Source organism: Meles meles, chromosome 19, assembly GCF_922984935.1.
Source record: "Meles meles chromosome 19, mMelMel3.1 paternal haplotype, whole genome shotgun sequence".
Lineage (NCBI taxonomy): Eukaryota > Metazoa > Chordata > Mammalia > Carnivora > Mustelidae > Meles > Meles meles.
The window spans coordinates 49,933,779-49,948,563 of NC_060084.1; the positions used below are offsets into that span (position 1 = coordinate 49,933,779).

General features: G+C 46.2%; 1 protein-coding gene across 2 annotated transcripts in view; it reads left to right on the forward strand.

The window, feature by feature from the left end:
• The window catches only part of ARHGAP35 (Rho GTPase activating protein 35), a 124,329-nt gene that overhangs the window by 43,192 nt on the left and 66,352 nt on the right, over positions 1 to 14,785 (forward strand). For both annotated transcript variants that reach the window (XM_045987575.1, XM_045987574.1), the window contains one exon: positions 1,700 to 5,576. In XM_045987575.1, the coding sequence (XP_045843531.1) occupies positions 1,893 to 5,576 (3,684 nt within the window). In that variant the 5' untranslated portion in view covers positions 1,700 to 1,892. The remainder of the gene's footprint in view (positions 1 to 1,699; positions 5,577 to 14,785) is intronic.

Sequence of the window (14,785 nt, forward strand, 5' to 3'; positions counted from 1 at the left end):
TCCTTGTCATGGAAACTACTCCATACTCACACCTTTTTTTTTTTTTTTTTTTTTTAAGATTTTATTTATTTGACAGACAGAGATCACAAGGAGACAGAGAGGCAGGCAGAGAGCAGAGAGCCCAATGCAGGGCTCCATCCCAGGACCCTGGGATCTTGACCTGAGCCGAAGGCAGAGGCTTTAACCCACTGAGCCACTCAGGTGCCCCTACTCACACCTTTTTTAAAAAGCTTTTTATTTGGAAATAACCACAAATTTATAGGAAGTTTCAAAAATTAAAATGGCACAAAGGAGCATCTTGTCCACATTTACCTGTTGTTAACTTTTTACCTCATTTGCGTTCTTTCTCTCAATATATACATGTTTTTTTCAGGACCAGTCACATACATGATGGCCTCCCCCCGGCCCTCAAGTACTTCAGTGTGTATTTCATAAGAGGAGGGCTATTTGCTCACATGGTAGTTATCAACTTCCTAAATTTACATTAATAAGATACTCTTATCTGTTACTCCGCTCATAGTCCAGTGTTGTTAATTGACTTAGTAATGTCCTGTATTTCCCATTCTGGTGCAGAATTCATTTTAGGGTCAGATAATTGCTTTTACTTATGACGTCTCTTTAGCTTCTCTTGATCTGGAATGTTTACCTAGCCATTCTTTGTCTATTATGACCATGATATTTTTTGAAAAGTACAGAGTATGCTCTACTTCCCCACCGCACCCCCTTAATAGAAACTTGCTCATTTTTTAATCTGATGTTTCCCTGTGATCAGGTTGAGGTGATGCATTTTAGGCCATCACACTGCATAGTAATGTAGCCTCTTGGGGGGACCATATCTGGAGGACCACAGGATACTTCTGTCCCTCTTTGGTGGTGATATTTTTCATAACCCACAGTGTTAACCTGGTTTCTCTATTGTATAATTGTGGGGTTTTTTTTCTTCTTTGGTTCCTCTTCCCTTTGCAACTTTTTTTTTTTTTTAAGATTTTATTTATTTATCTGACAGAGACACAGAGAGGGAGCACAAGCAGGGGGAGTGGGAGAGAACTGTGATATTATGACCTGCGCCGAAGGCAGATGCTTAATGACTCAGTCACCCAGGTGCCCCCCACCCTTTGCAACTGTTAAGTAGCATATCAGGAGACACCTCAGTTCTGTGCAAATACCCTTAGTATCGAGTGATGTTTTTTTTCTGTTCCAGTAGTATGAACTCCAGTTCCTGCTTTGTGCAGTGAGTTATAATTCGTTACTGTATTTAATGATTTTCGTGCTCAAATTGTGCCAGATTTTTCCAGTAGGAGACCCGCCTGGCTCCTGTGTCTTTGTGAGGGGCCCTGTCATTTTTTTCTAGGACTTCTTTCCTTTCTTGCATAACAGGATGTTCCAGGCTCATCTTGTACCAACTCTGCTCTAGCCCTGGAATCAGCCACTTGTTGGAGGAGCCCTCAGGCCCTTGTTTGAGCACTCAGCACCCTGCTTGACTCTATGTCTTCCTCTGTTAGATGTATTGTACCTCCTGAGGGCACAGAGATGTCAGTCGTACTCTTACATCTTCTCTCAGCATAAGGCCTGGCACATTTGAGGTTTACTCTTAAGTATTTGTTGAACAAGAAAACTGGCTTTTGCTGTAGTTCAGTGATTAAAATTGGGTTCTAAAATGACAGTGCTGATGGGTTTTCTTTTTCTCTCCCCCATCTAGGAAGAAATGTTTACTATTTGGCGATGAGAAGTGGTGAAAACTGACCTCGCACTGGTATACAAACACTATGGGACCTGACAGTCTTGCTGCATGGGCAGCCGGCCCCCACTAATAATGTGGGGAAGCCATCAGGTCCACTGGAAAACACTAATCTGATCTTGGAAGTGGGTGATTGTGGCAGGATGTGTCGACGATGATGATGGCAAGAAAGCAAGATGTCCGCATTCCCACCTACAACATCAGTGTGGTGGGATTGTCTGGGACGGAGAAGGAGAAGGGCCAGTGTGGCATTGGGAAGTCTTGTCTGTGCAACCGCTTCGTGCGCCCAAGTGCTGATGAGTTTCACTTGGACCATACCTCCGTCCTCAGCACCAGTGACTTTGGTGGGCGAGTGGTCAATAATGACCACTTTCTCTACTGGGGAGAAGTTAGCCGTTCCCTGGAGGATTGTGTGGAATGTAAGATGCACATTGTGGAGCAGACTGAGTTCATCGATGATCAGACTTTTCAACCTCATCGAAGCACGGCCCTGCAGCCCTATATCAAGAGAGCGGCAGCAACCAAGCTCGCATCAGCTGAAAAACTCATGTACTTTTGCACTGACCAGCTGGGGCTGGAGCAGGACTTTGAGCAGAAACAGATGCCAGATGGAAAGCTGCTGATTGATGGTTTTCTTCTTGGTATTGATGTTAGCAGGGGCATGAATAGGAACTTTGATGACCAGCTCAAGTTTGTGTCCAATCTCTACAATCAGCTTGCAAAAACAAAAAAGCCCATAGTGGTGGTCCTGACGAAGTGTGATGAGGGTGTTGAGCGGTACATTAGAGATGCACATACTTTTGCCTTAAGCAAAAAGAACCTCCAGGTCGTGGAGACCTCCGCAAGATCCAATGTAAACGTGGACTTGGCTTTCAGCACCTTAGTGCAACTCATTGACAAAAGTCGGGGAAAGACGAAAATCATTCCTTATTTTGAGGCTCTCAAGCAGCAGAGTCAGCAGATAGCTACAGCAAAAGACAAGTATGAGTGGCTGGTGAGTCGTATTGTGAAGAACCATAACGAGAACTGGCTGAGCGTCAGCCGAAAGATGCAGGCCTCTCCCGAGTACCAGGACTATGTCTACCTGGAAGGGACTCAGAAAGCCAAGAAGCTATTTCTCCAGCACATCCACCGCCTCAAGCACGAGCACATTGAGCGCAGGAGAAAGTTGTACCTGGCAGCCCTGCCGTTAGCTTTTGAAGCTCTTATACCCAATCTCGATGAAATCGACCACCTAAGCTGCATAAAAACCAAAAAGCTCTTGGAGACCAAGCCAGAATTCCTGAAGTGGTTTGTTGTGCTTGAAGAGACTCCGTGGGATGCCACCAGCCACATTGACAACATGGAGAATGAACGGATTCCCTTTGACTTGATGGATACTGTCCCTGCCGAGCAGCTGTACGAGGCCCACTTAGAGAAACTGCGGAACGAGAGGAAAAGAGCTGAGATGAGAAGGGCATTTAAAGAAAACCTGGAGACCTCTCCCTTCATAACTCCTGGAAAGCCTTGGGAAGAGGCCCGTAGTTTTATTATGAATGAAGATTTCTACCAGTGGCTGGAAGAATCTGTATACATGGATATTTATGGCAAACACCAAAAGCAAATTATAGACAAAGCAAAGGAAGAGTTTCAGGAGCTGCTTTTGGAATATTCAGAATTGTTTTATGAGCTGGAGCTGGATGCTAAGCCCAGCAAGGAGAAGATGGGAGTCATTCAGGATGTTCTGGGGGAGGAACAGCGATTTAAAGCATTGCAGAAGCTCCAAGCAGAGCGCGATGCCCTTATCCTGAAGCACATTCATTTTGTGTATCACCCAACCAAGGAGACATGCCCTAGCTGCCCAGCTTGTGTGGATGCGAAGATCGAGCATTTGATTTGTTCTCGGTTTATCCGGCCGTCTGACCGGAATCAGAAAAATTCACTCTCTGACCCCAACATTGATAGGATCAACTTGGTTATCTTGGGCAAAGATGGCCTCGCACGTGAGTTGGCCAATGAGATTCGAGCTCTCTGTACAAATGATGACAAGTATGTGATAGATGGTAAAATGTATGAGCTTTCCCTGAGGCCGATAGAAGGGAATGTCAGGCTTCCTGTGAACTCTTTCCAGACGCCAACATTTCAGCCCCATGGCTGTCTCTGCCTTTACAATTCAAAGGAATCGCTATCCTATGTGGTGGAGAGTATAGAGAAGAGTAGAGAGTCCACACTCGGCAGGCGAGATAATCATTTAGTCCATCTCCCCCTGACACTAATCTTGGTTAACAAGAGAGGAGATACCAGTGGAGAGACCCTGCATAGCTTAATACAACAAGGTCAGCAGATTGCCAGCAAACTGCAGTGTGTCTTTCTCGACCCTGCTTCTGCTGGCATTGGTTATGGACGCAACATTAATGAAAAGCAAATCAGTCAAGTTTTGAAAGGACTCCTGGACTCCAAGCGTAACTTAAACCTGGTCAGTTCTACTGCAAGCATCAAAGATCTGGCTGACGTCGACCTGCGAATTGTCATGTGTCTGATGTGTGGAGACCCTTTCAGTGCAGATGACATACTCTTTCCTGTCCTTCAGTCCCAAACCTGTAAGTCTTCCCATTGTGGAAGCAACAACTCTGTTTTACTTGAACTACCAATCGGACTCCACAAGAAGCGCATCGAACTGTCTGTTCTTTCGTACCATTCCTCATTTAGCATCAGAAAAAGCCGGTTGGTCCATGGGTACATTGTTTTTTATTCAGCCAAACGTAAGGCCTCCTTGGCTATGTTACGTGCCTTTCTTTGTGAAGTGCAGGATATTATCCCCATTCAGCTGGTCGCACTTGCTGACGGCACTGGAGATGTCCTGGACAATGACTTAAGTCGGGAACAGCTGAGTGAGGGAGAGGAGATTGCTCAAGAAATCGACGGAAGGTTCACAAGCATCCCCTGTAGCCAACCCCAGCATAAACTTGAGCTCTTCCACCCATTTTTTAAAGATGTGGTGGATAAAAAGAACATAATCGAGGCTACTCACATGTACGATAACGCTGCCGAGGCCTGTAGCACCACGGAAGAGGTGTTTAACTCCCCCCGAGCGGGCTCTCCACTCTGCAACTCAAACCTGCAGGATTCAGAAGAGGATATCGAGCCCCCTTCTTATAGCTTGTTTCGAGAAGACACATCACTGCCCTCTCTGTCCAAAGACCATTCTAAGCTCTCAATGGAACTGGAGGGAAATGATGGGCTTTCTTTCATCATGAGTAATTTTGAGAGTAAACTGAACAACAAAGTACCTCCACCCGTCAAGCCAAAGCCTCCCGTGCATTTTGATATCGCAAAGGGGGATCTGTCTTATTTAGACCAAGGCCATAGAGATGGACAGAGGAAGTCTGTGTCCTCTAGCACCTGGCTACCTCCAGATGGGTTTGATCCTTCTGATTATGCCGAACCCATGGATGCTGTGGTCAAGCCAAGGAATGAAGAAGAAAACATATACTCAGTGCCCCATGACAGCACCCAAGGCAAAATCATCACCATTCGGAATATCAACAAAGCCCAGTCCAACGGCAGTGGCAATGGCTCTGACAGTGAAATGGACACCAGCTCTCTAGAGCGTGGCCGCAAGGTCTCCGTCGTGAGCAAGCCCGTGCTGTACCGGGCGAGATGCAGCCGGCTGGGGAGGTTTGCCCGTTACCGGACCAGCTTCAGTGTGGGGAGCGACGACGAGCTGGGGCCCATCCGGAAGAAAGAGGAGGATCAGGCATCTCAAGGTTATAAAGGGGACAATGCCGTCATTCCCTATGAGACAGACGAAGATCCAAGGCGGAGGAATATTCTTCGCAGTCTGAGGAGGAACACTAAGGTAAGACGCCAGTTGAAGAATGAGTCACGGCAGTGGTTCACACAGTGTCTCAGTGAGAGCTGATGGATGATGGTGATGATGATTTTTCAAGGACGGCTTATTCCGGTAAAAAAGAAATTAGTCTGTGTGTGTATTTACTCCCTGACTTAGCATGAAATAAGCAGTGTGTCAGATTGCTACTCCTAGCAGCTCGCAAGTAGTGAGGACCTTAGACACACAGCTTGAGTTTGAGTTGTCTTTGTCCAAAACAATAGTTAGGTAATTACCAAAGTGAGGAGATCGTGTAGAGCTTGCCGGTATCCTGACAAGTAGCCAGGCCAGTGACGACATGCTTGTTCTTCCTTTATGCAAACACCAAAATCTAAAATTGCAGCTTCATTCTCCAACTGCTAAGTAAACATTCAACCGTACGACTCATAAAAGCTCCTTCTTCCTCTCACTGACCTGTAAAGGTTGCTGCATTTTCTTTTCTTTTTCTTTTTTTAAGATTTTATTTATTTGAGAGAGAGCACAAGCAGGGGGTTGGGGGTAGGGGCAGAGGAAGAGGGAGAAGCAGGCTCACCGCTGAGCAGGGAGCCTGACACGGGGCTCCATCCCGGGACCCTGAGACCATGACCTGAGCCGAAGGCAGACACTTAACTGACTGAGCCTCCCAGGCGGCCCAGGTTGCTGCCATTTTAGATTAGGAAAAATTGGATGATGATTTTATTTGCACACAAATCAATGAAGGGCCTTACATAAATGAAAAGTAAGAACCTTGCCACTGCAAGTTATAAACCTGTCTACCGCCCCCCCACAAAATAATAAATGTGTCCCCTCTTTGTAAAATTGGAGTACCCTCCAGCCGCATTACTTTGAGTGAGATGCTGCTGCTGTCAGTGATGGCTTCAGATTTGATTTAGGGACCAACCAAAGCAGGACGGGCAGAAAGTAAACCACACATCTGAGTGTGAGACCTGCCGTCAGATGTAGGGGGAACAGTCCCAAATGCAGCAGCAGAGAAAACCTCTTTATCTTGTGTAGAATTGCCGTGTACAGAGTAGAGTGCCCTGTTGCCCTGGGCTTAGGCTTTGAGACAGAACAGGTATTTCCCAATGTTTCTTTTTCCCCCCCTTTTTATTTTTTTATTTTTTATTTTTTTAAGATTTTGTTTGTTTATTTTGACAGAGACAGCAAGAGAGGGAACACAAGCGGGGGAGTGGGAGAGAGAGAAGCAGGCTTCTGGCTGAGCAGGGAGCCCGATGTGGGACTCAGTCCTAGGACCCTGGGATCATGACCTGAGCTGAAGGCAGATGCTTAACGACTGAGCCACCCAGGTGCCCCTCCCGCCTTTTTAGACTAGAGGGAAGTACTTTGTTTTTCAGAGAAAGACATCTTGGTGAGACCCGACAACAGGACTGTGTTACGTGATAGCTAACAACCAGCGTTGGGTTATACAGAATGATTTCTTTGCATTGAAACATCTCATCCTCTCCTGACCAGGAAACAGCAGAAAACAAAGTGACTTGTCTGAAAACGTGTCAGGGATCTTTGGAAGAAAGCTTGCCAAAAGCTAGTGTTATTACAAGATATACCAAATCAGAAGGATCTGGAGTCCAGGCTGTTTTAAGACTTGACAGTTCTGTTGTAAAAGATCACCTGAAGGCTAGTTCTTCAGCTCTTAATGGTTAAGAAGGCCCTAGGAGGTGGAGGAACATGGTGCCATGGCCTCCCAAGAAGAATGTATTCACTCTGTGTTCCCTGAGAGCATCCATGGTGCTCCCCAATTACCGCTGGCTGGAGCGTCCAGAATTTTCTTACCAGTATAGTTTCAGAGAGGGCAGGGCGCATTCTGTGTTCTGCTCCTCTACCCCTCTGAATTGAACATTAGTAAGTATCATAGGCATTTGATTTCCCCTTGTTTTGTTTTTCCACTTGGATTCCTTCGCCTGCCTTTAGTATTTTGTTCTGTGAGGGTTAGTAGTGGGCAGACCCATGGAAAACAGTTCTTACTTAGGAAGTCAGAAAGTAGCCTCACCTGCCCCCTGTATTTCCTCAGAGCTCCCCTGTTTAACAATACCGGAATCCAAACATTTTGAACGTTTTGACTTTCTTCTCTTCCTCCACTCCTGATGAAGACTGTTACCAGAATAGCTTATCTAAATGCTGATAGTCTTAATTTGTGGGGGTGTTTGCGCACCTGGGAATTAGGAGGGCGGCATAATAGCACACTGAATTATAACTGATTTTCTGGCTTCTAGCTACATTTTTAATACTTGTTGAAGTGATGCTTTTAAGACACATTTCCAAACAAGCCGTGCTTTAAAGAGCACACATGGTGGGCTCAGCAGAAAGCAGCTGGTGTCCATGTTTTTAAAGAGCCACTTCCTAACCTAGAACTTCCTTACTCTGGGTTGCTGGGTCAGCATGCAAGAAATGATCGACTTCCCCTCTGTTAGTTATGCGGGCCACACCTCTTCAAGTCAAATAAAAATGCTACCTCTGGCCCAAGAGCAATAGCATGCCAGAAGTCAATAGCTTGCCAGAAGTCGGTTCAGGAGTATCCTTTGGAAAGTGTGAGTAAAAGGTGAAATTGTCTTTTCCTGCCTTGGAAAATGGTGCTTTGAAATGAGTGTAGCTGCTTTGTCATCCTAATGCACAGATAAGCAGAGCCTTTATTCTCTTCCCCACTGGGGAGAACCTCCTATTAAAATTGCTGCCTTAAGAAAGCAGACTGACACTTGTTTTACTGGAAAAGCAAGATACCATGGGGCAGAGAATGCCAAGCCAAGGATTTGGCCTTTGATTTTTATTGGCATGACAAAGCAACACAGTATTTATTTGAAGTGAGCAGGGAGCCAGTTGGTAATGGAAGGTAATGGAAAACACACTTAGTGCCTCCTGCATGCCAGACACCACTGGGGAAATGGCACAGATCCTTCTTGCCCAGACCGGAGCTCCCAGTTGAGGCAGCAAAATCTACATAACTACTGAAAACAGGTGGTCTGCCCAGGGGGCACTGTGTTGGGGCAGAGCAGAAATCCCAGGCCCAGGCCGGGCGGTTCAGGAGCGAGCTGCAGTGTGGAGTGATTAGGGACTCGGGTTCTGGGGCAGGGGCTAAAGTCCAATCCCAACTCCTCTGCTCCCTCACTGGGACTGGGGCACAGGATCCACTTCTCCATATCCCTTGGGCAGAAAGAGAGAACACTGTGGCGCCTTCCTCAGACGGCTGTGAGAAGCGGAGTGAGGTGGTGCACATGTGACACTGAGGGCCTGCAGCCTGGGCAGGTGGTAGGCACGGCGGGGTTGGTGTTTAACGGTTCGAAGAGTGAGTTGTGAGTAGGACTGAAGCCACAGAGGCAAGGAAAGGCCTGAAGGTAAAAACGGGCCTGTTGTCTTCAAGGAGAAGAGAGTGCTGGTCTGGCCTAGCCGAGGGCCTGGGGGTCCAGCATTGTCCCTCCCTTTTGTGTAAGTTTTAACCCTGTGTGTTACTGAGCTTTTTCGGCACTTACCCTAGCAACAGCCCGAACGACGACAACAAAAAGCTATGCTCTGGGTACCAGTGTGATGTGGAGAAAGAGAAATCGTCCGGCTCCCTTGACTGACTTGCTAGATTAGCTCTTTACTGTCAAACTAGAGTCGGAGTGTGAGGGAATCGCTTTCATTTCTGTTAATGAAAGTGCAGACTGTAAAGCTGACTGTCATTCTGGGTCCTTTTCCCAGCTGAACCATTTAGCAACCCACCCTCATAGTGGGAGCCTTCCGCACTCAGCTGAATGAAATTGAAAATCTACGATTGCACTTCAGTGGGGCCCATGAATAGATGCTTTGTCTGGAAAGAGTTGGTGTTGCACATGGTCTCTGTCTCTCAGTATACCATGCGTTTGCAAAGATGAGATCAGGACCGGCAGGGTCTCATTTTAAAACCAAAAAAACAGCCTGGGGAATCTTGCTCCACAAAATGTGCCTTTTGGGTAGCTCGAGTTGCTGAATTTAGTGTGTTTGACCACGGATTTAAAGAGAGGACGTTATTGGCTATTCACTCTTCTATCTGATGTGCTCTTATCTTTGTGTTGGGAAAAAAAAGAAGACAAACAGAATGATAAAGAAAATCTTTCACTCACTGTAGCTACCACATGACAAGACAACCTATTGAAAAGCAAACCAATTCAATCACGCATTGTTTGGTCTATAAGGCACCAAGTAACCAGTTTGACAGTTTGTGTCTCCCCCCTACCCCCCAAGTGAATTGGCTTATTTCATTGGATTCAGTGAATTGGCTGGTTGTTGTGGCTTTGTGTGGACACAGCTCTCATTTTGTGAGGCCGAGAACGGAGTTAGTTTCTAGTGTGAATAAAAACCAGCTGGGGAATTGGACTGCTAGCTCCCCAGGGAGGGATGTTGCATTTTGACAGACAAGCTGAATGGTATGAAGTATGAGCTCTTTGTAACCTGCTCAGGAAAGACTCTCAGTGTGTGCTTCGGAAGGGGCTGGCCCTACTCAGTGAGCTATAAGGCCATATAAATGCTGTGGTCTTACAAATGGGGTTGGGGGTGCCTACTTGACCTTGGACTTTCTGATTCCTGAAAGAATTGTTATCTTTTAAAAGAAATACTTTTGCCCCCAAAACGTATGCTCATCCATTCATTTTTGGAAAGAGGCATTCAGTGCACATGATTTAGTGAGCACCTGTGCACCTGGCTTTGTGCTGAGCACTGTGTGTGTGTGTGTGTGTGTGTGTGTGTGTGTGTGTGGTGGCTGTGTTCATCTGGTGTACCATCAAAGGGATGATGGATTTTAAACATGTGCTGACATGCATTTTGGATACTGCCAGATCGGAGGTGCAGGGTACTAAGGCCTTGTAGAGTGAGGGGTTTTTAACTTCACCAGGGTAGCTGGGAAAGGTCCTCATGGAACGAGTATCTGAACTGAGACTTACGGGGTGAGGAGGACAAAGGCAGTGAAGATGGAGGTTTCGTGGGGAGAGCTCTTGAGAAAACGGTATGGAACCTAGAGGGGCTACTGCAGAGAGCGAGGGCTGTGAATACCATGGGAAGGGTCTTACACTTCCCTCAGTGTACTACGTACTTAGAGTGAGCCGGGCCCAGTACCTGGCATTGTCGGTTGCCACCGCCCACGTTGTGTAGTTGCTAGACAGAGGAGTGGAGATTTTTTTTTTTTTAAAGATTTTATTTATTTATTTGACAGAGATGACAAGCAGGCAGAGAGGCAGGCAGAGAGGGGGGGGAAGCAGGCTCCCTGCTGAGCAGAGAGCCCGATGTGGGGCTTGATCCCAGGACCCTGGGATCATGACCTGAGCTGAAGGCAGAGGCTTTAACCCACTGAGCCACCCAGGCGCCCCGGAGTGGAGATTTTTGAAGCCGCTTTTCTGACTTCCACTTCCAGAGGGCTCTGAGAGTCGGGCCTGCAAGGAAGACGGTAGTATGTAACAGCCATGCACACATTTGGACCAATCAGTCTAGTTAATTTGTTCATTTCAAAGGACTGTGATTATTATCTAAAAAAATCCATTTCCCCACACTACCCTCTAAGAAAGGCATGGTGCTGTTTGTTTCTGGCTGCAGAGTCTAGTTGACTAGAGGACAAAAAAGGCTTGGCGACACTGAAATAGCCTCTGGAACTTTGAGAAATTGTTTTGAACTGGTGTCACGCATTTTCTCGGTTTATTTTAAGCCTGAAGAGCTGCTGTAGTGTGTTTTTGGTGACAAAAATAGACTATCTTTAACTATGGGCCTTAGCTTATAGCACACCTGTTCCTAAAAAAAAAAAAAAAAAAACTACAATAGGCAACCCAAATCTATTTTTCAAAGAGCAGAGAATTGCTCTGATCATCACTGAACCAACTTGTTCTTGTCCACCACCTAGTGATACTGAAATCTCTTGGTAGGAATGCAAAGTATTTCAGCTGGAGTGAAGAATCACCTCCATTTCCATTGAGAAAGTCTTCTGAATGCATTTGATTCAGTATTTGAGAGGAGGCAAGCAGGTAAAAACTGACCTAGAACTCTGAGAAGTCCAAATCCAGTGTGTGTCGGGTCAGGCAGGATGTGTGTAAAAAACTTTCCTAGAACTAGTGGGCCCTCCTTTCTAGTTAGCCCCCTGTCGCACTGGCTGTTCAGTCTGAGACAGCGGCAGGGAGTGACCCAGATTTGCCAGACTTCACACCTTTCTAGAGCAAAAAAGCTGTGGTCTCACTTTATTTGGGGCCTGTGAGGGGATGACACGTCTTTCTTCTTCCATCATGGCAGAGGATTAGGGATGCTAGTAAGGCCGAGACTTTTTGCTACTTCCTCTTCTATCCCTAAATAAAGATGCTCCAAGACAGTGGGTGACTGGGTCATAATACTGACTGCCAGCATGACGGAGCCCAAGTCTAGTAAGCATCTGTGCTTTCATAACGGGCTTTGCCAGTGAGAATAAGAACGCCATCAGGTTTTCTCTTAAACTTGGGCTTAGATTTTTTTTTTGCAGAGCCAGAAGGGGGAGCACCAGTTAACCAAGAATATATTTAGGGCATGAGTGAGAAACTTGATTGAAAAGGTTCTTTTGAAGATCTGTTGGAAATTATGAGAGAATCGTTGCTAATCAGAAAGCTGGAATGTTGAATATAGAATGCAAGAAGGTGCTTTGTGGGGAACCTATAGTAATGTAGTGTATCTTTTGGTTTTTCTGACTCCTACCACTTATGTTCAGCCCAGGTCTCCCACTACACAACTTGGCAAACTGCGGGCATGCCTGTATGTGTGTGTACGTGTGTGTGTGTGTGTGTGTGTGTGTGTGTGTGTGTGTGTGTGTCTCTCTCTCTAGGGCTTTGCTAAAAATCACTCTAGAGAGGGAAAATTGTCCTCATTCAGAGGACACCGTCCCTGTTCCAGACTACATTCAGTATATGGCATTCGTCCTTTATTAAAGATTTTATTGGGGCACCTGGGTGGTGCAGTTGTTAAGCATCTGCCTTCGGCTCAGGTCATGATCCCAGGATCCTGGGATCGAGCCTGGCATTGGGCTCCCTGCTCAGCAGGGAGCCTGGTTCTCTCTCTCCAGTTCCCCTGTGCTTGTGTTCCCTCTCTTGCTATCCCTGTCATAAATAAATAAAATGTTTTTTAAAAAAAAGATTTTATTTATTTGAGAGTGAGAGAGAGATCATGAGCAGGGGGGAAGGGTAAAGGGAGAAGCAGACTCCCTGCTGAGCAGAGAGCCTGATGCGGGACTCAGCCCCAGGACCCTGGGATCATGACCTGATTCGAAAGCAGACACCTAACCAACTGAGCCACCCAGGTCCCTGACATTTGTCCTTAAAAAAAACAAACAAAAAAGACTCTGAGAGCCTGTGTTCTGTTCTCTTTTTTATTTCCTTCATTAGATGGGTTACCAAGCATTTAAAAGACTGTGCTAGGTGGTACAACGGTAGTGATCATATTTTCGGACTCTAAAGTCTAGATAAGTAATTTTATATGTATTGAAGGTATTTTATAGAGACCAGGAGAGTATTTGAGGTTGTCAGCTTAGGGTCACTAAATAACTACCTGCTATTCCCATGGAAGATAGAATGTTCTTTATCCAGAAAGAATGGCTGACCTCCCCACTGGAGTCTTGGGAGACTCTCTTTTCTTTTTGGCTCAGTTGTATCTAGATGGGCTTCATTTGGTAGGGATATATCTCTTCTTTCACTGACTGGATTGTAAGTTAGTTGAGGGTGGGAGATGACTCTGACTGCAGTATTAGCTCTTCTACTAGTTTGCTGTGTGACCTCGGGCATAATTCATTAAAAAAGAAAAATGCTAAGACCCTTGCTCTCTAGGAACTGACTCCAGCAGGAACATAGTTGTATGTGTACAGAAATGACTGTCCTTTATTCAGTGCCCACACAGTGATGTAGGGAATCGATCACTTCAGCTGTTTTTTTTCCTTAAAGGGAGTCTGGGGTGTACTGTCGGTAGGAATAAGACCTTCTGAGCCTCACCTCCTCATGTCTTCAGAAGGGCAGCACTATGTTAGGAGAAGAAAAAGCCTCTGTACACACAGAGATCGTCCTCATCTCAGCTAAAATTTAAAAAATATAAAGAAATATTGGCCCTGTGCATTATTGGAAACTTGTTTTTGTTCAGGAAATATAATGAGTGCCTTCTGCATATCAGGCCCTGGAACCCAGTCATCTTGCAGCCTGATGGAAGCTTCTCATTCTTTGGCTGGCTTCCTAACCTTTTTCTTGCCTCTGTGGACTCGGAGGGGCCATGGAGTGGGCTTACCACCCCACAAGCAGGTGACAGATGTTTTCCGAGTCCGACAAAGTTGGGAGTTTCCCTTGATGCTCTTTCCTTGTTTCAGAAGCCAAGGGGCCAGCGGCAAGTTCGTCACTGTTTCTTTGCAGTGCCACACTGGTGTAAACTCTTGGTTCATTTCTTTGTTTCCTTTGCCACCTGGGTATTACCAGGACTAAGAATCAGGCATGTTTTTGAGGAAATTGAAGTAAAGAACAATGGACTATGTTACTCATTCAAAAAATGTATCTATTCAAACAGACAGATGAAGGTGCTCAGACTGACCCAGCGCTTTGTTTTGGTCATGGCATCCCATTGTGGAGTTCTCATTGGGCAGAGAGGGGCTTTGGTGTTCATAGATCACTAGGCCCTGGGTCCTGGCTCTCAGCGCTGGGTGTGAATCTGAGCCCATTTTCTTGCCGGCAAAATGGTGCTGATAACCCTTACCTAGAAGATGGTGGTGAGGTTTCAGATAATTGTTCAGAGCACCTAGCAGTGTCCTGCACGGGGCCACTCCTAGTTAATCACCAGTTTCCGTTTCCGACCCAGTAAGACTCAACTGAGAGCCGCAGATGTGTCGATTATTCTCAGGGTTTGCTTTCCTCTGGCTAGATGCCTTTTTCCATTCAGCCTGCTATGTGAGTGCCCTCAAAAGAAGATTGATGTTGGGATGGTATTACTTTCTCCTCTCCAGGGGCCTGCTGCTCTGAGTGCCGTAGGGACTCCATAATGAGCGACCCATGTCTGACCGGGGACTGAGACAGCTGGCAGGCCACTCAAAAGAGTGGCGTTTCCATCTGACATGTGCCCAGTAACCCTTCAGGTGCCTGATGTGTTGCTTGTTATATCAGCAATCTGGTCCACCTCTTCGTGTGCACCACGATGTCTGATGTCCTTACTAGAAGGGTTTAGAACTAGTTGTGCAAGAATTCCCATCCTGATTTTGT